The sequence below is a fragment of the Acytostelium subglobosum genome, assembly GCF_000787575.1.
Source record: "Acytostelium subglobosum LB1 DNA, scaffold: scaffold3, whole genome shotgun sequence".
In the NCBI taxonomy this organism is placed as follows: Eukaryota; Evosea; class Eumycetozoa; order Acytosteliales; family Acytosteliaceae; genus Acytostelium; species Acytostelium subglobosum.
Window position 1 is genome coordinate 164,302 of NW_012236529.1, and position 22,369 is coordinate 186,670.

Genomic DNA, 22,369 nt, shown 5'->3' on the forward strand with positions numbered 1-22,369 from the left:
ATTCTCACACTAACCCACCCCATCTGTCTTGTTTCCTTTCAAATAAAACGACCAACTTGACGAAAGTTGCAAAGCCACCCATAAACAATGCAATGTTGTGATGTTTGACAAAGTGTCACGTCTCATTGGACCACTTACCCAACAACAATGTTATAACATTACATCGCCAATCATTCAATCAATCATATATATAATACATACATACTTGCAAGAGATACAATGTACATTACATTTGCAACATCATAGATACATTATAAAGAGATAACGACATTACTTATTTATTTATTTGATTGTAATATTAGTAGTTAGATAGAGTTAGTTAGTTAGTTAGTGTGAGGAAGGAAGGATGTCTAGACTCCCAGAGACAATCATAAATGACACGGCGTTACCTAGTACGCCAATTGGCTTCTTTGAGAGGATGAAGAAGCAGAGGTCAATGATGAGTATGGCAGAGTTCCCACCAGAGGCTCCACCAACAGACATGGTCACCAAAGTGCTCCAACACACCTCCTCAGAGACAGACATGCATTCCAAGCGTATCCAGAACACTCCAATCTATCAAGCTACATCAACCTCATCTCCGACTCATTCTCCGAGTAAGAGTCCGAGTCCAAGTCCGACCAACGCACCAACATCAACATCAGCAACATCATCAGCAACAGCGACTCCGACTACCACAAAGACAAAGACAAAGAAGAGTCAAGATGATGATGACGAGGGTATCATTATATTTAGACCAAAGAATGTTACAAGGTTGACGGCTAAACGACAGGCATGGGACGACTATGCCTTCTTGTTCAACAGAGAAGAGGTCCGCGCCTGGCTCGAAGAATGTTTGGACCATTCATTCGACGAAGAGGACCTATTCCTCGCTCTAATCGATGGTGTAAGTATGCCTACCCTTCATTATTCCACTCATTCAATCACTCATTCATTCATTCAATCACTCATTCATTCATTCAATCATTCATTCATGAGATAGATATGGCTATGTAAGCTGGCAAACATCATCAAACCAGGTATTATCAGGAGGATACACAAGACCAACTCACCATCTTATATGAAGTTGGAGAACATCAACTTCTTCTTGTGTGCATGTCTTGAACTTGGTGTCAAGGCCGACTATCTATTCCTGCCAACAGACCTCTATGAGAAGAAGAACCTCAAGAAGGTGATCTACTGTCTCCTAGCACTCTCCATTGAAGGTACGTGTTGTCATTCATTCAATCAATCAATCAACATTGTTGACTAACATACATCCAGGTGGCAAGCGAGGACTTAAACACAAGTTGAGCATCACGGTGTTCAGCTCGAATGGACAACAACAAACTGTTGGCCATCTGCCTTCATCTGGACCAGGTCAATCCAATGCTATATTGAGTGGAGGTGGTTCCTCACCAGCTTCATCATCAACATCTTCGTCCTCATCATCATCAACAACAATGACGATTGATAATGTAGAGGATATACCATTGCCACCTATGCTAAAGATGAAGAAGAGAAAGAAGAAGAAGAAGAAGGCAGCTGCTGCACAGCAACAACAGGAGCAGATGGAACAACAGCTTCAGTTGGAGCAACAACAGTTCGAGAAAGAGCAACGTGATCAACTGATGTTGGAGAAACAACAACTCGAGCAGCAGATGCTTGAGCAACAAGCACTGGAGCAACAAAGACTTGAACAACTGAGGCTAGAGGAGCTGGAGCTCGAGCAACAGAGACTGGAGCAACAAAGACTTGAACAACTGAGGCTGGAGGAGCTAGAGCGCGAGCAACTCGAACAACAAAGGCTTGAGAAACAGAGACTTGAGCAACAAAGGCTGGAGGAACTCGAGCGCCAGCAGTTACTGGAGCAACAAAGGTTTGAGCAACAGAGACTTGAGCAACAGAGACAGGAGGAGCTACAACGTGAACAACAGCTTGAGCAACAAAGATTGGAGCAACAAAGACTGGAGCTACAGAGACTTGAGCAACAAAGGCAGGAGCAACAAAGGCTAGAGCAACAACAGAGGCTAGAGGATCTACAACGTGAACAACAGCAACTTGAGCAACAGAGACTTGATCAACAAAGGTTGGAGCAACTACTAGAACAGCAGAGACTTGATCAACAGAGCCTTAAGGAGCAACAAATGTTGGAGCGACAGCGTCATCTTGATCAACAATTGCTAGAGGAGAAACGCGAGCATGATATGATTGTACAGAGGAGGTTGGAGCAGCAGCAACAGGAGCAGCAGGATGAGCAAAGGAGATTGGACCAGCAACATCATGATCAGCAGATTCTGGAACAACAGCTCCAACAAGATAAACTCGAGCAACAGAGAATCGAGAGCCAGATACTTCTAGATCAACAACTGCTTGATCAACAGCGCGAGCAACAACAGAGACAGGAGGAGCAAGCTCGCCAGCAGCTGCTTGAGCAACAGAGACTGGAGGAGCAAGCTCGCCAGCAGCTGCTTGAGCAACAGAGACTGGAGGAGCTAGAGCGCCAGCAGCTACTTGAGCAACAACTACGTGAGCAAAAGAGACTGGAGGAGCAAGCTCACCAGCAGCTACTGGAGCAACAGAGACAGGAGGAGCAAGCTCGCCAGCAGCTACTTGAACAGCAGAGACTGGAGGAGCAAGCTCACCAGCAGCTGCTTGAACAACAGAGACTTGAGCAACAGAGACTGGAGGAGCTGGAGCGTGAGCAGCAAATCGAACAACAGAGGCTTGAGCAACAGAGACTTGAGGAGCTAGCGCGCCAGCAGCTACTTGAGCAACAGAGACTTGAGCATCTACAATGCGAGCAACAGAGACTTGAGGAGCTAGCGCGCCAACAGCTACTTGAGCAACAGCTACTTGAGCAACAGACAACTGCTATCCAAATGCATTCAGAGTTGGAGGTTAGTCAACAAGTCACACTTGAGACAACAACATATCAGATCAACACCTCCACACAATCAGCTGACAATGTGGATAGCCTACAACATGATATACCTGTTGATAAGGAGACCACTACGGCGATCCAGTCTTTAGAGTTGGACACTCAAACAGAGATCACTACTGTTGTTGCTACACAGACCAAGCATGTTGTCGTCGACCATCAGGTGATTGAGTTGAATCACTCGAGCACCCAATCAACCTCTCCAAGCGAAGCCGATTCGCATGGACTCATCACTTCTGGGACCGTGGAGCACTCCGACTCTGCTTTGGCATCAAACACCAGCACCAACACTGACACCATCATTAACGATATCGATCACGATTCTTTGGTCGAGACAGCCAGTTGCGTGTCAACTTCCACGACAGTTGTCGAGACTTCCAAGCAATGCACCTCTGAGTTGGTCGACACCTCATCCACATTCAATATCGTCTCGTCGGACCAGATTGAACACTCATCAGACGACAGCAGCCATATGAGTATTCAATCCAACACAGTCACCTCCACTATAATCTCCACATCAGAGCATGAGATCACTCAGACACATGTGTCCATCGATTCCAGCTCCAATGAGATATCATCCAATCAACAATCAAAATCAACCATTGTATCCACCGTGATTGATTCGGATGCGACCGAGCAGTCAACTACCAAGGTTGAGACATTATCGGCGGTCAATAACACCACGGCCATTGCTGAGCAGTCCACATCAGAGACAGACCCAACATGCACCAATGCACAACAGCAACAACAATCGAACTCTTCACAGCATGGTCTGGGGGATAGCATACTGCCAACAAGTCCAGAGTCATCATCACAATCAACTACTTCACAACAGACTCCTCTCGAGTCCACTTCAAGCCATTCAAGCTCAGAGTTGCCATCAAACTTGATGCTATCTGATTCGGAATTCCCAAAGGATAGCCTGGCACCACAGTCAGTCGAGACCCATACAAAGACTCAGACCCAGACCCAGACCCTTCCGCCTCCAATCTCTCCAGAGACTGCGCGACCCGCACAACCATCACAAGAAGTCCTAGTCCAAGCATCAGTGACAGATGAGACTGTGACCACCTCAAACTGCACATCCACGACAATATCCGCCACCCAATCAACGATACATCAGACTGCAACAAACATACAGGCGGCTTCAAAGGACGTGTTAACTGTTGCAACAGAATCTACCTCCTCTACTCCCAGCAACAATGTCCCTCGAGGAGTTTCCTTGTCCTCTTTCTTGAACCACAAGAGGGAGTACGACGAGGCAAACAAGTATAGACTGGAGCAACAGCAGAGAAGATCTACAATGACCGCACCACTGACCAGTTCGTCATCCTCCGCATGGGTGCCATCTCGACGATCAATCGATGCCAACATCACAAAGTCCAGCAGCATTGGCAGCGGAGCCAGCAGCAACAACAGGGGATCCATGACCAAGGCCGAGTTTGATGCATTGATCAACACAAAGTTCAACATTGCCTCTGCAGACGATGACGATGAGGACGATGAGGAGGACAGTGACGACGATGATGAAGATGACGACAGCGATGACAGCAACGACAGTTCCGAGGACTTCCAATCTTCCATCTCTGGTGCCGATGTCATGAAGATCATGAACAGTGTAGTCGATGATGATGACATGGAGATCATTGCCATGGATGAGACTGATCTTCTAATCCAATCACTCAACTCTGAAGAGTTTGATGACAATGCCACATCATTGGAGGACACCACCATCTCCACCGCCACTGCCAATGCCACGACCACATCTTCAACAACATCCAACAATGTACAGAAACATCATTCAAACGAGGCCAGCATCAATCTTCATGAGCAGTTCTTGAAGTCAGTGACCACTGACACCTCACCTGATCGATCAGGTGTCGAGACTGATTCAGTGGGTGACAGCGATCATGGTCATGACGACACTTCGATATCAACAACCATTTCACAATCAAGTCAAGGAGGTGCTACTTCCATGACTGATGACCAGTTGACAACATCTACATCGACTACTACACACGCCAGCACTGTTGATTCAGTTCAGCAGGAGCATTCTGGTACTACATCTACTACTTCTTCACAGGCCAGTTCCACAACGACAAAGACCGCTGCCGCTGCCGCCATCACATCTACCAAGTCGACTACTGCTATATCCAACAGCAATGTATCATCCCCAATGGCTGGAGTTGGATCACCAATCACACCAAAGACCTCATTGTTGAGGCGACCAATGTCTAGGCAATCCTCTCCCCTGGCAAGCCCCTCTGTCACTGTCAACACTCCCTCGCCATCGTCCACCTCCACCACCTCCACCTCCACAACTACGACAACGACAACTCCCATTGCCACCACGACTACCACACCAATGCCCTCACCACCACGTCCGAAGACACCAATGGCCAGCAAGTTGCCCCCACTTAGACCCTTGTCGCGACAGTCTGCCCTCGTGCCCGAGATCAAACAGAGCAATATCACCAACCCTGGAGCAGTCGAGACCATCACAACCATTACAACGACCATTGTTACCACGGTGGTTGAGGAGTCACCCACCAAGAAGCCTGCTGGCGCATTGACTGAAGCTGAAGACCCCATTGTTGACTTTGGCAGCGAACTAGATGTCGACCTCGATCTCGACAATGATGTGAAGGCTGACAATGACGACACAAAACAGGCTGACATGGTCCAGAACAAGGACATTGAGCGCAAGGACTACTCGTACCATCGCACCTTCCACTCAGTGACCAACCATCCACCCTACAAGCCACTGGCCAACGACAACACAGACAAGACATTCGCACATTTCTTGAACAACACGATGAAGAGTGTGCTACCGCCATCCATTGTGCTCCCTAGCAACATCCAACGTATCGCGCCCAACAAGTACAAGTGGGGCGACACGGTCGTCAACATGAAGTGCGTCAACAACATCATTGTGGTGCGTGTGGGTGGTGGATGGATGACACTGAAGGACTTCCTCATCCGCTACAACTCAGTGATCATGGCTGCAGACATTGACAAGGTAGTGGACATGGACCAGGACGAGATGACCAAGATGCAGATTCAAAAGACGTTCGTTGGGGAGAATGGCGAGGTTAAGACATCGCAGAACCGCTCGCCCTCGCGCACTGGACGACCAGTGGTCAAGGCCACCAAGACCATACTACGAGCGGGCACCCCCATTCCTGGCCAGGGACCATTGCGAGCAGGTACACCACTGCCGAACTCCATACGCTCAGGTACACCTCTGCCTCCCAACTCCAAGTCTCCTCAACTGCCAGGCAGTGACAGCATCGATTACAAACTTGGTACACATCGCACTCAAGTGTCATCGGGAACACCACATCGAGACTTTTCAAAGACCATGGTGCAGCCATCGACTGCATCACCAAAGTTGAAGCCCGCTGTGCCACCAAGATCAACAGCAACGACGACAGCAACAGGTACACCTACCAAGGCGCCAATCAAACCCGCGCCAGCCAAACCATCGCCATCGTCATCATCATCACTCTCGAGGACTATGCCAGCATCATCGTCCTCAGCTTTGAAGTCACCAACCAGCAGTACAACTACCAGTAGTAGTACAACCAAACCATCAACAACAAGTGGAACTAAAACGCCAACCTTGTCAACAACAACCAAACTATCGACGACTCTATCTTCAACATCATCATCACCATCATCGACCACCACAACCACTACCAAATCACCATCGATATCCAAGTCAATAGCATCCAGTATATCACCATCAGCAATCAGTTCCAAGACCAAATCACTGTTGGGAATCAAGAGCAAAGACAGTACAACCACTGCCACCAAGAAATAAATGTAATCGGTATTATTATTTTTATTCATGTGATCATATCAACTGGAATGATTAATTGTTTGATTGGGTGTGCGTGGAAAACACATGGAAAAGTCGATTGTGATTAGGACCATGGGGGTCACATCGCAGGACCAGACCTCTTCAAACTCTTGAATATCTTCTTGATCACTCATTTCATTCATCTGATCATGTGACTTATACATACATCGTCTCTGAATAAGCATCATCATCAACAGTATCATTAGATAGAGATACACAAAGAGATAGATAGACATCAATCAAACAATCATAAATCAATCAATCAATCAAACAAAAAGAGAGAGGAGAGAGAGAAGATGACAACAAATGATAATTTTAAGGGCATGTTGCAAGAACTGGCACAGAAGAGAGGATACCTTGTACCTGTGTATGTTGATTTGATTCCTGCACCAGATGGAAATGGTGGATATTGGTTCAGCGCAGAGGTGAAGCTTCATTTCAACCAGCAAGACTTCTGTGCAGTGGGCAAAGCAGCGCGTACAAAGAAGGATGCTCAAAAGAATGCCGCCTATGCTGTGATGACTATCATTCAGCAGCAATTCCCAAATGATCGCATCCTCCCAGGTCAGTCAAGTCCAGGACAGTCATCATCATCATCGTACGGTGGTTCTGAACCAAAGTCTTCATATTCCCAGTCATCATATTCCCAGCCACCGCCTCAGTCTTCATATTCCCAGCCACCACCTCAGTCTTCATATTCCCAGTCATCATATTCCCAGCCACCACCTCAGTCATCATATTCCCAGCCACCGCCTCAGTCATCATATTCCCAGCCACCACCTCAGTCATCATATACCCAGCCACCACCACCTCAGTCATCATATTCACAGCCACATCCAAAGATGGAGACAGAGGGAAGGTCTTTCCCTGGTGTCGTGCCAGACAACACTGAATTGATCAAGTTAAAGCTGGAGTTACATGAGACTACCATCAAGAAGCTTACTGAACGTTGTGATCTTCTTGAGAGAAAGTATGAAGAGGTAACTGACAAGTTAGGAAAGACTGAGGCCGAGCTCAAAGAGTACGTTGACAAACAGGTCAAGATCAAGTCTGCTAGCAGTGGCAATGGTAATGAAAGTGGCAATGGCAATAGTGGCAGTGTCCGCAATGGTGATAATCAGCGCCAAAGACAACAGATCGTGGCGGACGAGGAGTTGGCCAATGAACCAACGATCTTCAAACTGGACGAGGAGGTGTTGGACAAGAAGTACAATGATAATATACCGTTCTATCGCTACCAGCTATTGTTCAGTCATGGCGCCAACAAGAGCATCTTCTTCCATGCGGGCCAGGAGTACCAATTCAAAGGCTACTGGCTGTACTCAACCGAGGTATTCCCCAAGCCAACTGTCACTTTGATGGCCAACAACAAGGTAGCATTCAGTGTGACGATCAAAGAGGCGCACACCGACTACATCGGCCGCGATGACTTTGCCCGTATGCTCACCTTCCACAACTTCTTTTATGTGAATGTGTTGGGCAAGACTACGATGAAGAACTCGAGAGACGACGACATGTACTTTGTGCCGCGAGTCGAGTGTATCACCAACCCGTCCAAGTCATACTTCCAGACGTTGATTGACCTGATCACTGCCGAGGACATCTCCAAGGCACCGTCCGCCAAGCCTGGCTCGAGTGAGTTCCACGCACATTACGACAAGCGCTGTCTTCGCAAGGTGCTCCAGTCGCCCGGAGCCAAGTTTATAGTGTGTCGCAAAGTGGACTACAGTGCAGACGGCAAGGACAAGACAGGCCGTCCGTCACTGTGGTGTGTGCCCTCCAAGAAGGTGTCGTACTCCCTCTTCTTCCCCGATCAGTACTCCACACCAGCTGACAACCCCAACGTGATTGATGCGCCCATTCAATGGGTGACCGAGGCGGATGAGACCAACACGATCCACTGGGAGAACTATATCAAGAAGAGCAAACACATGGATGTCTACGACGCGGTTAGGACGCTCGGTATCACCGCCGAGATGCACGACATTGCCAAAGCCATAGTCTCGCAGATGCATCCCAAGATCGTCGGGTCCAATCAGTTGCAACGCCTCAAGGATGTAGTGAGCGTACGCAACCCAAGGAAACTTCGCGAGGTCTTCACACCACGACGCCAGCTGACCCACATCCCACCAAACTACATCGCACTCGTTGGCAATGATTGTCCGTACGGTGACAATCAACGCGTTGCCTTCTTAGGCGAGTCACTTCTAAACTTTTGCACAGGGTAGGTATTGACTTGCCCTTGCCCTCGCCCTTGCCCTCGCCCTCGCCCTAACCCATCGCTCAACCAACCAACCTCCTCACAGACTGTATGAGTTCTCCAAGTATCCCAATGCGACTGAGAGATTGTTGACGACTCGTTGTGTGGATGCGACCAGCAATGAGAAGTTACAATCAGTGTATGATCGTTTCAAAGTGGACTTTTCAAAGTTGGCACCAAACATCCGAACAGACAAGGACATCAAGTTGGCACAGGCTGATATTGTCAGAGCATTGTTTGGACTGGTCTACCTTGAGAAGGGCATCAACGAAGCCTATGAATTCATCAATGGACTGGTCTTTAATGACACCAAGTCATTCCAATTTCCCACTTCCTACGATTGCCAACATCGTGTTGAGAAGGAGTTGAGTAAGTACATGGCTTGGATTGGATTCGATGAACTACACTCAAAGTACTGACACCCTTGGAATCAATCAAACAGATGACGATCAGAAGCAATTCTTATTCTTGTTGGATATCAAGATAAGACGTGAATGTCTCTTCCATGAAGCATTCCAAGGAATTAACAACATCAACGCCTTTGAGAGACTCAGGTTCCTTGGCAACACTTATCTTGATCTTGTCGTCTCTGATTTCATCTACAACACATACCAAAAGGAGCCGAGTAGGTATTGTCCACCTCACTCAAACACTTGATCAATCACTAATCAATCAATCAACCAATCAATGAATAGGAGAATACCTGGAAACATGCCGAGCGGTCTTTTTGAAGAATGAACACTTGGCGATGATCAGCCATAGGATCAAGATCAGAGAGGGCATCTTGGACAAGCCTCAACTATCAATCAAACAGATGGGCGAGTTCTTCTTGTCATTGATTGGATTCATGTACTTGGATATTGGTGCCCAGGACACGAAGCTACAGATCCAAAAGTTGTTGCCTCTTACTGAGGCAGCCATTACAGAGGCGCTCGAGGCTCATCAGGCCAGCGCACGCCCGGTCTGCGACTCGACACATTCAATTCCAAGTACCAACCAGGACATTACAATACCACTGGCCATCAAGGACTCTTTTGATTATCAACATTGTCCTAGCAGTGCATCATCATCATCAACTTGTGAGCAAGTTGTTGTTCCACTGGCGATTCCAAATCACGTCAACCACAATAGCACAATCAGTAATAGTACAACTACAACTACCACCACCAATACCAAGGATTATAATCATCAGTTCGTAATGGATGATAACTCTGATCAATGAATAAATTATTGAATTAAATTTGATCCATTAATTATTTTCGTGATCCATCTCTACAACATTTTGTTTTAGATCGCGAACTTTGGCACAAGCATTCATTAGTTTGATCATTACAATCAATGTCTAACAATAATAATAACGATAACATATATTCAGACATAGGATATAGAGACAATGATCAGTTGATGAATGATTTCACAAAGAGACTGAAATGTCTCTATCATCAAATGACTCATATACCTCATATGATGCAATTGTTGGCATTGGAGTATCCTCAGGTGTTCAACGCGAAAGCTGAGCTGATACTAAATGATGCTCTTCAACAGATGATATATGAGAGCGTGCTACATCAGGCAGACAGGCCTTCCCGCTCATACTATCTACGCTTTGTCAAACTGTTGATCGAGACACTGGAGCGACATGACCAGGCGATCAACGAGACAATCTTGGAGGACTTCACTACATCGTATTCAGCGCAGGCACCCGCCAAGGAGTACATATACAAGTCGTACTGTATCACTGATGACAAATGGATCACACTAAAGAACGAGGCTGTCTACAACCTCGTCGGCATGACAACATGGGGCGCTGCATATCTCTTGTCCGACTTCATCCTGGCCAACAAACAACTCTTTCAAGGACACTCAGTACTAGAACTTGGCGCTGGCACAGGCCTAGTCGGAGTCGTACTCAATCAACTCAAACCAGACATCAAACAAGTGGTCCTCACAGACTATGCCCCAGTCGTACTTAACAATCTCATTGACAACATGAACATAAGTATGTCGTTTGGAATTAACGACTGTGATTGATCACTAACACGAACATCAACACTCACATAGATGGCATCCAAGTCAATGACCTTGTGAGCAACAACACGAATGATCAATCATCAAAGAAGGAGGATATGTCAGTGGTCGAGTTTGATTGGGAGGCAGACTTTGATCAATGCGATCCATTTGTTAAACAATGTGAAGTGATTGTTGGCGCAGACATTGTTTACGAACCATCATTATGTCGTTATTTAGTATCAGTACTCAATCAATTACTTCAACATGGCAATAATCGTGTGGCATACATTGCATCAACAATTAGAAACGAGTCCACATTTGCAACATTCCAACAAGTATTGGACGAACATCAACTCCTCGTCACGGACATCACTCACACCTCATCCTATCTCACACCATCACCATTCGAATATGATCGTACTCAAATAGTACTATTCCAAATACAGCTGCGGCCAACACATTAATAATGCCCCCCTGGAACTATTCCAACACTATCCGTTGTTTATTTCAAACAAGACGTGATGTTTGAATTTGAATGTAATGTAATGGTGGCGCCAAAACTATTAGAAACGGATAAAATTATGTAAAAAATATGAATTTGAATGGTAGAGATCAGTTTTATTTTTTTTCTGGAAGTGAGTGAACATACACCCCTACCTTTGGATCTTCACGCACACACAAACAAATACATTCACGTGACCTGTCTGTTGAACAACAAGCCAATCCAACAGCCAAGCTAGCCACACATCTCAACTCTTCATACATCTTTATCTCGTGCGCACACATCCAATCCTCGCAACACTAATATATATCGTATTGCCGCGCGCGCTAACACACACACGACTACTACCAACATCCATTCATTCATTCCATTCATTCATATTTATTCACATCCACTAACTTTATTCATTCATTCATATTCATTCATCCATTAACTTCTTTTATTTATAATATAAATATACAAAAAAAGGAAGAATGAGCGAGAGTACTAAGAAGAAGGTTGTCAAGAAGACATCGAGCAGATCAGCCGATAAGGAGAAGGATAGAGAGGTCGAAGCTCAGGTATCAGAGTTGGAGGATGAGAGCGATATTTCATCATCACAGAGATCTGAGAAGAAAAAGAGCAGCAGGACCACTAGTAGCAGGTCCAAGGCGGCAAAGGAGGCCACCGCCTCGCAGCAAGAGAACGTCATCGAGACTCAGTCAGAGATGTCATCGTCCACAATGGTCTCGTCGACCACCGTCACCAGCGGCTCGCGCACACCCAGCCGCATCTCCAACGGCTCGGCAATTGGCGACGCACCCGTCACCCCCCTGTCCAAGTTCTTTGGCTCGTCCACCAGCACACCATCGTCGCCCGGCACCCGTCTCTCCGTGACCAATCGTCTGCGCGAGAGAGAGGAGCTCAGCGAGCTCACCAGAAGAGTGGCCATCCTGGCTGCCGCCGTCGAGGAGAAGAACAAAGAGATTGCTAGTCTGCAGGCTGAGCACGGCCACCATAACCGCGTCACCACCGCTGAGCTCCACGACCTGAGGACGCGTCTCGAGCAGGCAGAGACCACGGCCTCGATGGAGATCAAGCTGCGCACCGAGCTCCAGATGCAGCTGGACCGCGTGCTGGCCGACCTCAAGAACAAAGAGGACTCTCTGATGAACGAGCGCGCCAACTCTGATCGCCGTCTCGAGTCGATGATTGGCGAGCTCACAAAGGAGCACACTCATCAGTTGACACTCCTACGCACTGATCTCACCAAGCGCATCAGCGAGAATGAGATGCTAAAGAATGAGGTCAAGATGCTCTCGGCCGACCTCCTCACCAAGGGCAAGGAGCAAGACGAGAAGACACGTAGACTGCTCCAAGCAGAGTACGATCGTTTGAAGCATAAGGAGGACGATCTCAGAAACACAATCAATCTCAAGGAGTCAGACATCAAGAAGCTTCGTACCGACTTGAAGGATAAGGTATGTGATCGAGTGAGTGATTGAGTGAGGGGCACACACGACTAACATGTCACGACAACAACAACAGGATAAGCTCATTTCAGAATCTTTGAGAAAGGAATCAGAGCTGCAACAGACAGTCGAGGCATTTGAGAGACAGAAGGAGGATATGAGAGATAGTATCGATAGAGATTGGGAGCTCAGGATTGCACAGGCTGTCGAGGAGCACAACGCCAAGATGGTCGAGATGCAGGTGTCTGTCACCAACTTTGACGAGGAGAGGGATTCATTCCGCCAACAGATCAACGTGTTGTTCAAGCAGAATGAGGATATGGACCTCAGGAACCACGAGCTCAGCGATCGCATCGGGGACTTGTCTGGCCAGATTGCCAACAAGGACGTCACTATCCACACGCTCACCACCGACATTGAGGACCTGAAGAAGCACCTCCACCGCTACAAGGCCGAGTCCAAGAACAAGGACAACAGGATCTCCTTGCTGCAGGACCAGATGAACACCAAGGAGCTCAAGTACACATCGTACCACGCCGAGATGTCAAAGATGAAGCAGGAGCTCTACACTGTGCAGTCGCAGAACATGGAGCCAGACGTCCCACTCACACGCGAGATCGAGCGTCTGAAGGAGGTCGTCAGCAACGTCGAGGACTCGGTGTTCAAGAGAGACAGGAAGCGTCTCAGAAAGACATACGAGTCACAAGAGTCGTCAGACGTAGAGAGCCTCGAGAACTCTGAGGAGCAATCGCTGTCGTCGATGGGCATTGCCAATCAATCGCTCGAGGTCAACACCATGTCGATCTTCTCGATCGACACGTCAAAGGGCTGCATCAAGCTCACAGTCAAGGGCGACTTCCACGAGGGTCTGTCCATCACTGGCTGGAAGCTCATCGTCGTCAAGCCCAACGACGAGAAGTTTGGCTTCTCGTTCCCAGACAACATCCATCCAATCAAGGGCATCCAGCTGGTCCATGTGCTGACCGGACTCTCCCGCCCACAGAATGTTCAGACACCAGAGTACGAGTTCTACTGGGCCCGTCAAGGTCTCTGGGACATGCCAGAGGGTACCACCGTCAAACTAGTAACGCCATCCAATGAGATCAAGGGTACCATTCAGTTGCCAGCCAGTGGAATATACATCAAGGACGATGCCATTGTAAGTATCTCAATTCATTAGTTCATTCATTCAATTGACTAACAATCAAACGATCAACCAATCAATCAAATATGTACAGAAGCCCGAAGGTAATAACTGTTTAATTATGTAATTAATGAATGATGAATCATCAATGAACGGAGAGAGACATGGAGATAGAGATGAATAATGAATGAATCAAATGAGATAGATAATATCAATCAGTCAGTCAATAAAGTACCAAAGATCAAGCAAGTAGATCTTTATTAATTAATTAATTGGTCTAGATGAGTGTGGCAATAACTTCTTTGTAGTTGCCACTGTGGACGGTCACCATGGATGGACTCTCTGATGTGGCATCCTTCAAACCGATGGTAATCATCTCTTGGGAGTACTGGAAGCCCAGGAAATCGCCGGGCAAAGGCTGGCTTGGGTAGTAGAGGTTGATCAATATGTTGGGGTAGGCTTGGAATGCAGTCTCAATGTCCTTCATGAACATGTTGTGCTTGACAATGTCGGCAGCACGCATCATCAATGATGGGGTCTTCCAGGCGGTGTTGTTCTCAGCCTTGATGGGCTTGCCAACGATGATTGCATCGATTATGGTGTTCTCGGCGCCAGTCTGTGCACAGAGCTCGGCAGTGTCGGTCACTGGCGTGGCATAAGTTGCACCACCATCCATGAACAACTCTCCACGGATATTAGTAGGTTCGAACAAGCCAGGAATTGAAGCTGAAGCCTTAACCATCAATACGATATCTGGGTCAAGCATATCAGAAAACTTTACAAACAGACCAGTATCATAGCTTGTAGCACCAACCAATATAGTTCTATTGGAAGCGTCAACCTCGGTTTGGTTAAACAGTCCATTCAAGACTATGAGAGAGTTAGTGAGTGTAATGGGATAGATCCAGGTGATAATAATACTTACAAGTCAATAGTGGAGCATCATCCAAGAGACCCTGCTGGAAGAGGAATCCTTCAGTTGGACCACCAGCCCAGTTCTTCCAGATTTCTGATTGATTGAGTCAGGTGTGAGTGTGTGGAATAGTTCCAGATAGTGATTGAATAAGATACTTACGATCTCTGGTTGTTGCCAACCATGTGTCTACAAGGAATTTGGTGGCAGCTTGCTCTTGACCAACACTGTACATTGCCATACCAGCCGTGTTGATAGCACCAGCACTGATCCCTGTGGCCACCTGCCATCTTGACTCTTCTGGTGTACGGATTGAGACCAATCCAGCAGCAACACCAACTTCATATGCACCTCTATCACCAGCACCACTGAAAGTGATAGCTCTGCATGTATTTGTGTTTGATTTGATCGAAGTGGCTGATACCAAAGCCAATGTTGTCAATAACAACAAACAAATAGTAGTGTATCTGTACATTGTATTAAATATATATATATGATTGAATGATTGTTAGATTGATTAATTCTAATGGAATTGAAGCATTGCACTATGTGATTTGATCGAAGCATGGGATGATTCGGGATTCGAATTCCAACAAGATATTTATTTGTTTGTAGACATGCATCATGTCTTTTGGCTGGAATCCGACGACGACTCTTCATCGAACAAATGGGCATGTTACCCTTTTGTCGACAACACTCGATAGATTACATCAACTATGGGCAAATTGCTAGCCCCAAGATGGTCCATCACCCACATTACGTGAATTACTCACTCAATCACTAAATCACAAACAAACTGACCATCACATGATGTGATCAAAGATGTAAATTAATAAGATATTAAGAGTAGGTAGTAAGTTTATTTACGCTTGAGGAAGGTGGCATCACAGAAGTAGGTGTTGCATCCGTTTGGTGCGGATGGGATGGCAGTGAGAGTGTAACCCTCGTCACAGACGGGGATGCTCATGATGCAGACGCCAGCGAGGGTGCAGCCATCGGAGATACGGCAGCGGTTCTCGTCACGGTGGTAGACCTGGACGTTGTCGGCCTGGCACTTGATGAGTGGGAGGGCTGGGCAGGTGACGGATGGGTCGACCAAGTTGACAAAGGCAGAGCGGATGAAGGCAGTGCCGTTGATGAGCTCAGCCTGGACGATAGCCTTGCTTGGGGCGACGGCAGTCAAAACCTTGTTGAAGAACCAGGTGTCATCGAAGTGGCTGTATGAGGTGTATGACTCAGCGAATCCGTTGAGGGTGATGGCAGAGGTGGTGACGTCGTTGACGGCAGTGACTCTGAATGAAGGGCTATAATGTGTTCGGTTGTTTGGTTGTTTGGGTGTGATTGGAATGATTCCATTGATGGTGGTGGGTGGGGATGAGGGTCAGTATTGAATCAAACAAACCTGATCAATCAAGTTGATCAAACATACCATGGAGCAGTCTTGCAGACGATTCCGGTGGACTCGAGGAAGTAGTAGTTACCAGCGCGGATGGCAGCATCGGAGGCAGAGAGTGGGAGCACACGGTAGGCCTGGTCGGCGTTGAAGGTGGCGACGGCGACACCAGAGACGTAGCGGGTGGAGACGAAACCGAAGAGGATGGCGTTTGTGTTGCCGGCCTCAAAGACAGAGGTCTGGTTGACTCTGGCGGCGAATGACAGGCTGTGGATGGTGATGTCGGCGGCGACACCGTTGACGTCAGAGACGACCCACGATGGGCATGGGGCCTTCTTGCAGACGATTCCAGTGGAGCGCAGGAAGAAGTATGAGCTGTCGATGGCGGCGGCAGAGCTGACGGCCATGAGGACGCAAGCAATCAAGATGATGGACTTGTACATTGTTGTATGAGTGTGTGTATCTGTAGGATAGTGTATAACTAGATTGATGATGTTAATGTTCCCATTTGACTCGTCTATTTATGTTGGATGGTTGGTTGGCGGAGAGAGTGAAGTGAGTGGATGAGTGCGTGGAAAGCTGGTGATTGACCATCAACAGGGGGTATCCCTATATGTACGTATGATCATCATTAATGTGGGTATGGGGACGGGGGTCATATGGATATTGATTGATGGTCATACCAACACTTCCTCACTCAATCTCGTCAATCACACTTCACTCATTCATTCAATCAATCACTGATTCTCATACAAGTAACACCGAACGAGTCGTGTCAGGTGACCGTCCACATTTGAAATAATCAAGTAATGGGCATAATGGGTGATCAGAATCATAGGAATTGATTGGAGGGGGTCCGCGGAAGGTCTCCCTTGGGACTACTCGTCCAAACAGGGTGGCTAGGCCTGCCTCCAAGGGCCACGCCCTCCCATTCTTTTTTAAAGTAGGCTCTTACTGTTTTTAGCGCGGGATGAGTGTGAGTGCGCGGTGGAATTGATGACGAAGAGGTCATTTTGATTGAGTTGCGTGATGTTGTTTGGACACCCCAACACTTGATTCGTTCGTTGGCATATAATGGTTACATGGAACCTTGAGCTTGAACCAATGTCCTGCAAACATACCACTACTGTGGGTTTCATCGAACTATCCAGTTGACGCTCCGACACATCGAGCTTGGAACCATCGTCAACACTGACACGCCACTGATCGACACCTTTGTCCGACATTCCTGAATGAAAGAGGCCAATGCAAGTATGATTGAATGAGTGAGTGGTGGTAAAGATCATTGTTTAGTTGGGATATATGACCGTCCGTCTGACCATGTCGTCCATGGACGACTTGACCAGGTCCTTCGAAGTGTGACAATGACGTGCCCCTGCTACCATGCATTCCATTTTTGATCTGATCTGGGAATTGAGCGACTAGGACTTGGGCACGACGGGGATGTGGATGCCCTTGAGCTTCTCGAGGTGCTTGACAACGTTGGTTGCAAATGTGAATAGAACGTTGCCACCCTGCTTGTCAGAAGCAGCGTTGGGTTGTATCTGTTGCTGTTGCTGCTGTGTGTCCATCTCTGATCGAACCATGTCCACCACAAACTGATTGGATTGGTCGCTTGACGTCATGCCATTGGCTGACTCTGGGTTGGCACGGTCGTTCAGGTTCCAATATCTTACCGTATTCAACTTGTAATAGTAGAGTACGGGCAGGTCCACCAGCAGGTCGCTGGTGATCTTGGGCGACAGCTCACTGGTCTTGATGTAATAGCGCACGATCAACTGGAGACATTGTTTTTCGCGACTATGTATCACTGGATCCTTGACCTTGGTGTTGGTCGGTATGATGTCCATCTGGTACTTGGGCATATTGGGTGCGGTTGAGGCGGGAGGACCGCGTAGCAGTCGCAACAGCTCCGAGATAATGAATGGCGGCACACTGAATATCTCCAAGAATGAACTGATTGTCTGTATCCTCGACGAGAACGTATTAACTCTCTTCTTAAAGTATGCAGACAGCAAGTCCATCTCATTCTTTGACAATGATGGTGTCTGGTCAGTCTCTACATGTGATTGATCGAGGGTCGAGGGTTGAGGGTTAGCGATGGGAGATGGCGAGGGTGAGGGCAAGGGCGAGGGTACATACTGTTTGATACATCCAACTCAAAGTAGACGTAGTCTCTAACAAAGATATGGAATGTAAGCTGGTCTGTGATGATCCTAAATGATGAGCTCTGTTTGTGTGTTAGTGGGTCCTGGCCATTGTTCCCTCGCTCGTTCACTCGCTCACAAACACATACCTCTGTCCTTAGACGAGTCTGGAAATGCTTGACAACGTAGGCACTGTTGAGATAGAGGATGATCTTCTCGAGGGGCGCTTGAAGTTGTTTGGTGGACATGAGCCATGATGATCGTTGTCCATTGAGATTGTTGAGCGCCATGGCGCTGAGCTTGTACTCCATGAACTGGGGGAAGTTGGGAATTGGTTGTGGACGAGATCGACTGCCGCCAGAGGTGGACGACGACGATGATGCGGCCTGCTGTTGCTGGATCATCGATGAGTAGTATGAGKTTCTCAATGATGTACTTGTCGGGCGACATCATCTTGATGTCGATGCCAAATGTGTTCTTGTAGTGCAGGCGGAGCTGTGTGGGCGAGCGCGGCACCACCATCAGCTCAAGCGGCTGCACATAGTGATTATTAGAGGTGATAATCGAGTGAATGTAGTAGACAATGTCGTTGGCGAAGGCCACGTTGCGCAGCAGGCCCTCCACAGACAGCGTTTCATTCAGCTCGTTCTCAAACATCGCCAGTAGGGGGTTGCGGAACGGCTGGAAGTCGAGACAGACGCGGCCAGCTGGCCCGCCGCGATTGTGGAACAGCCGCAGCGTGGACATCGAGGCAATGTCGTTCTTGGAGTTGTAAGCGACCTCTACCTCAAGTGGCTGCACGTGGATGATGTTGAAGGGGCTGGCAAACTCGGACGCATGCAGCTGGTGCACGATCTGCGTGGAGATGTCCATCATCCTGTTGACCGCGGCCACATCATACTGGAACTGCGTCAGCCAGTCCGTGCATGTGTTGTACGTGAACGTCCATTGTCCATCGGCCGTGTACACCACAGGGTAGGTGTTGTGGTTGTTGTGTGATTGTAATAGTTGTTGTTGTTGTGGCGCTGTCGAGTAGTTATAATGTTGCTGAGGATTGAGCTCGTGAAAGCTGATGCTGCAGTGAGAGTCGTCGGGGAAGGTGATGGCCATCTGGCGCGTTTGAAGCGTAGAGTGCTGGGGCAGCGCGAGGAAGGTGATGCTCTCGTCGGCAATGCTGTCGTAGTGATGGGGAATCTGACGCGAGTTGAGGTACTGGATCGCAGATTGCACGTTGATGCGCTTCTTGGAGAGCAGCACCAGCTTGGCCAGAAGGCCAAGAATGAATGAATGGAAGAGGGGCGCGTTGAAGCGGAGCTCGCCGCGCTCAAACTGCGACTGCATTGAGCTGAGCTCTTCGTTCTCCAGCTTGATGATCGAGTCCAGCTGCATGATCGATGATTGCGGGGTCGGCCGCGAATAAATAAGATGGAAGGTGGGGACGAACGTCTGAGTATGTACAGTGATGACCAAGTAGAATATGTCGCGGTCCTTTGGGAACCTGATGCACACATAGTTTGGCTCCTGTTGCGCGATGAACAAATCACAAGCCAGCGGTATCTTAAAGAAGCTCTCCAACTTTAAGAACAATGCTGACTCTTGGAAGTATTCCAAAAGTGACTAAAGTTGATTGTTTGATTGAATGTTAGTAAATGGAATGATTCCAATCATTGTGATTGAGTGTACCTTTAGCTTAAGTATGTTGACGATTGATTGTATCTCATTGGCATCATTGTTTATCTTGTTCTCGAGTCCTGGAAGTATGTCTATAGTGTTGAGGAGGAGATGGGAGTTAGTGGCCGCTGGTGAGCATGTGATCAATCAAACGAACAAACATACTTTGTCGCTTAAGGTTGCTGAGTAGAATGTATCTCCCACTTTGAGCATTGATGGAGATGTCCAATACATTGATGCCAAACAGTTGGATGGTCAGAAGGCTTGGTACTGAATCTGTTGTCTCCTCCTCTGCCTCGTGTTTGGTAATATCTCCATCAACATGTTGTAGTTGATGTTGTCTTTGTTGTTTTTGCTTTGCCACCAGTCTAACATCTGTTCGCTCGCTACATGATGATGATGATGCAGTTGACGACCCTACCAGCAAAACATACAACTGATGCAGTCTCTGGTAGGAATGTAGACTGATCGCACGAAGTAATGCAGACTCGAGGCTGAGTGTTGTGAACTAAATGAGGCGTGTATGGGTTGGGTCAGCGATTGTCCAAGGACTTGGTCGCCATCTTCATCTTACATTCTCCAAGAAGGTACTGTTGGTTGGATGACTGACAGGCGGCACATGGCTGATCGATAGCTTATTGTCTGAGATAAATATCTTTGTGTTGATGTTCTTCTTGTCTGTGATGATGATGACGTTAGCGATTGATTGATTGTTTGATTGAGTGCTGGCGTGCCATGAGCTTACCATCGAGACTAGACTGCTGTACGACCATGTCATCTGGAATCCAGTAGAATATGGTGATGATGTTGTCCTTGGCATTGTAGTTACATCGCAGATTCCCTCGCTGGGAGTTCTTCTTTAGTGCCTCGATCTGCGCCACAAGCGTGTCCATCTTGGCATTGATGTTCAAGTATTCTGATTGGTTGATTGATGGAGTGATTGAGTGAGTGAGCGAGTGATCAATTGCCTGACGATGGATGATGTGGTGTAGACATACGAATGATATCATGCATGTCGTGTAAAGGCCGCTGTGATAGGAACAACCTGTTCTGTATGCATTCAGAGATGTGTGCCATGCGAGTGTCATATGCACCCTTGATCAGCTGTGTGTCCTTCTCGCGTCGATCAATAACAAATATCTTGAACGATGACAATAGCCAATTGGACGCTTCATTGCCTCCATCAACCGTCAGGAACACCTCATACTCGCCAGTGACCATAATATGTGCTTTGCCATCATCTGGTGTCGGTTCTCGCGTTAGTCAGTGAGCGTGATCAATCAATCGACGTAACATAACTTACAGACATTGATGGTGTTGAACTCCTTGGGTACATCGCTTCCAAATAGTTTGTAGCTGATGATGTTGTTGAGTCTGTCTTGCGCACTGATGATCTGTGCGCTTGTGAGTGGTGGTGGTGGCAACACCTTCTTGATGTCTGTTGGCATTCTCATGTAGTTGCCAGACGACAATATATCAATGGCAGTCGGTACATCATATATTGGTGCTCGAGCATTCAAAAGACTCTCCTTTGTCATTATAAGCGTGTCAGCAGTCTCCCTAAAGTATCCCTCATGCTGTTCCAGTAATGCTGTCATCTCCTAATATGTTGTGATTGATTGATTGATTAATTGAATGTGTGAATGAATGATCGCAAGGGAGTGATGATGATCGTCATACATTAGCCTTCTTTAGAGTGTTGACATGTGGCGACCACTTCATGACGACGAGAAGCTTGACGAATCGCTCTCTGGTGGCATCGAGGTACTCGACCAGCTGCCTCTTGCGCTCCATGTCTGATTGCTTCTGTAGTGTGGTACTCAGTTCAATGAGACTGTTATATGATTGCTCAACCAGACGATGAATCAACAATGACAGTTTGACCGATGGTCCATGTGGCTGCTGCTGTTGCTGTTGCTGTTGCTGCTGTTGGTCAGGCGGCATCATCTGCATCATCATGCCATTGTGTTGTTGTTGTTGAAAGTTGTTCTGATCATTCATTGAGTTAGTTGGGCTATGTTGTCTATAGTATGATGAGTGATGTGATGTGATGTGAATGAGTGAATGATTGAATGAATGAAGAATGATTGAAGAGT

At 47.4% G+C, this 22,369-nt stretch overlaps 7 protein-coding genes across 7 annotated transcripts; 4 read left to right on the top strand and 3 right to left on the bottom strand.

Annotated features, from left to right (window-relative positions):
* Positions 1-346: 346 nt before the first annotated feature.
* SAMD00019534_015380 (hypothetical protein) lies at positions 347-6,743 on the top strand (the record flags this gene model as incomplete). The annotated part of the gene is made up of 3 exons (XM_012902129.1): positions 347-886; positions 983-1,205; positions 1,264-6,743. The coding sequence occupies 3 exons, from the start codon at positions 347-349 to the stop codon at positions 6,741-6,743; spliced, it is 6,243 nt and encodes a 2,080-aa protein (XP_012757583.1).
* A 362-nt stretch (positions 6,744-7,105) lies between these two features.
* Positions 7,106-10,264, top strand: SAMD00019534_015390 (hypothetical protein; the record flags this gene model as incomplete). Its single annotated transcript, XM_012902130.1, has 4 exons — positions 7,106-9,006; positions 9,089-9,411; positions 9,485-9,667; positions 9,738-10,264. 4 exons carry the CDS (start codon positions 7,106-7,108, stop codon positions 10,262-10,264), a joined length of 2,934 nt encoding a protein of 977 aa, XP_012757584.1.
* A 245-nt stretch (positions 10,265-10,509) lies between these two features.
* Positions 10,510-11,516, top strand: SAMD00019534_015400 (hypothetical protein; the record flags this gene model as incomplete). Its single annotated transcript, XM_012902131.1, has 2 exons — positions 10,510-11,041; positions 11,104-11,516. 2 exons carry the CDS (start codon positions 10,510-10,512, stop codon positions 11,514-11,516), a joined length of 945 nt encoding a protein of 314 aa, XP_012757585.1.
* Positions 11,517-12,027: 511 nt separating this feature from the next.
* SAMD00019534_015410 (hypothetical protein) lies at positions 12,028-14,276 on the top strand (the record flags this gene model as incomplete). The annotated part of the gene is made up of 3 exons (XM_012902132.1): positions 12,028-13,014; positions 13,082-14,164; positions 14,244-14,276. 3 exons carry the CDS (start codon positions 12,028-12,030, stop codon positions 14,274-14,276), a joined length of 2,103 nt encoding a protein of 700 aa, XP_012757586.1.
* Positions 14,277-14,426: 150 nt separating this feature from the next.
* Positions 14,427-15,537, bottom strand: SAMD00019534_015420 (hypothetical protein; the record flags this gene model as incomplete). Its single annotated transcript, XM_012902133.1, has 3 exons — positions 14,427-15,019; positions 15,075-15,158; positions 15,225-15,537. 3 exons carry the CDS (start codon positions 15,535-15,537, stop codon positions 14,427-14,429), a joined length of 990 nt encoding a protein of 329 aa, XP_012757587.1.
* Positions 15,538-15,921: 384 nt separating this feature from the next.
* On the bottom strand, positions 15,922-16,898 carry SAMD00019534_015430 (hypothetical protein; the record flags this gene model as incomplete). Its single annotated transcript, XM_012902134.1, has 2 exons — positions 15,922-16,366; positions 16,492-16,898. 2 exons carry the CDS (start codon positions 16,896-16,898, stop codon positions 15,922-15,924), a joined length of 852 nt encoding a protein of 283 aa, XP_012757588.1.
* Positions 16,899-17,876: 978 nt separating this feature from the next.
* Positions 17,877-22,274, bottom strand: SAMD00019534_015440 (hypothetical protein; the record flags this gene model as incomplete). Its single annotated transcript, XM_012902135.1, has 11 exons — positions 17,877-18,514; positions 18,598-18,685; positions 18,752-18,953; positions 19,039-20,219; positions 20,286-20,365; positions 20,439-20,781; positions 20,848-20,951; positions 21,019-21,189; positions 21,272-21,514; positions 21,577-21,874; positions 21,954-22,274. 11 exons carry the CDS (start codon positions 22,272-22,274, stop codon positions 17,877-17,879), a joined length of 3,669 nt encoding a protein of 1,222 aa, XP_012757589.1.
* Between the last annotated feature and the right edge of the window lie 95 nt (positions 22,275-22,369).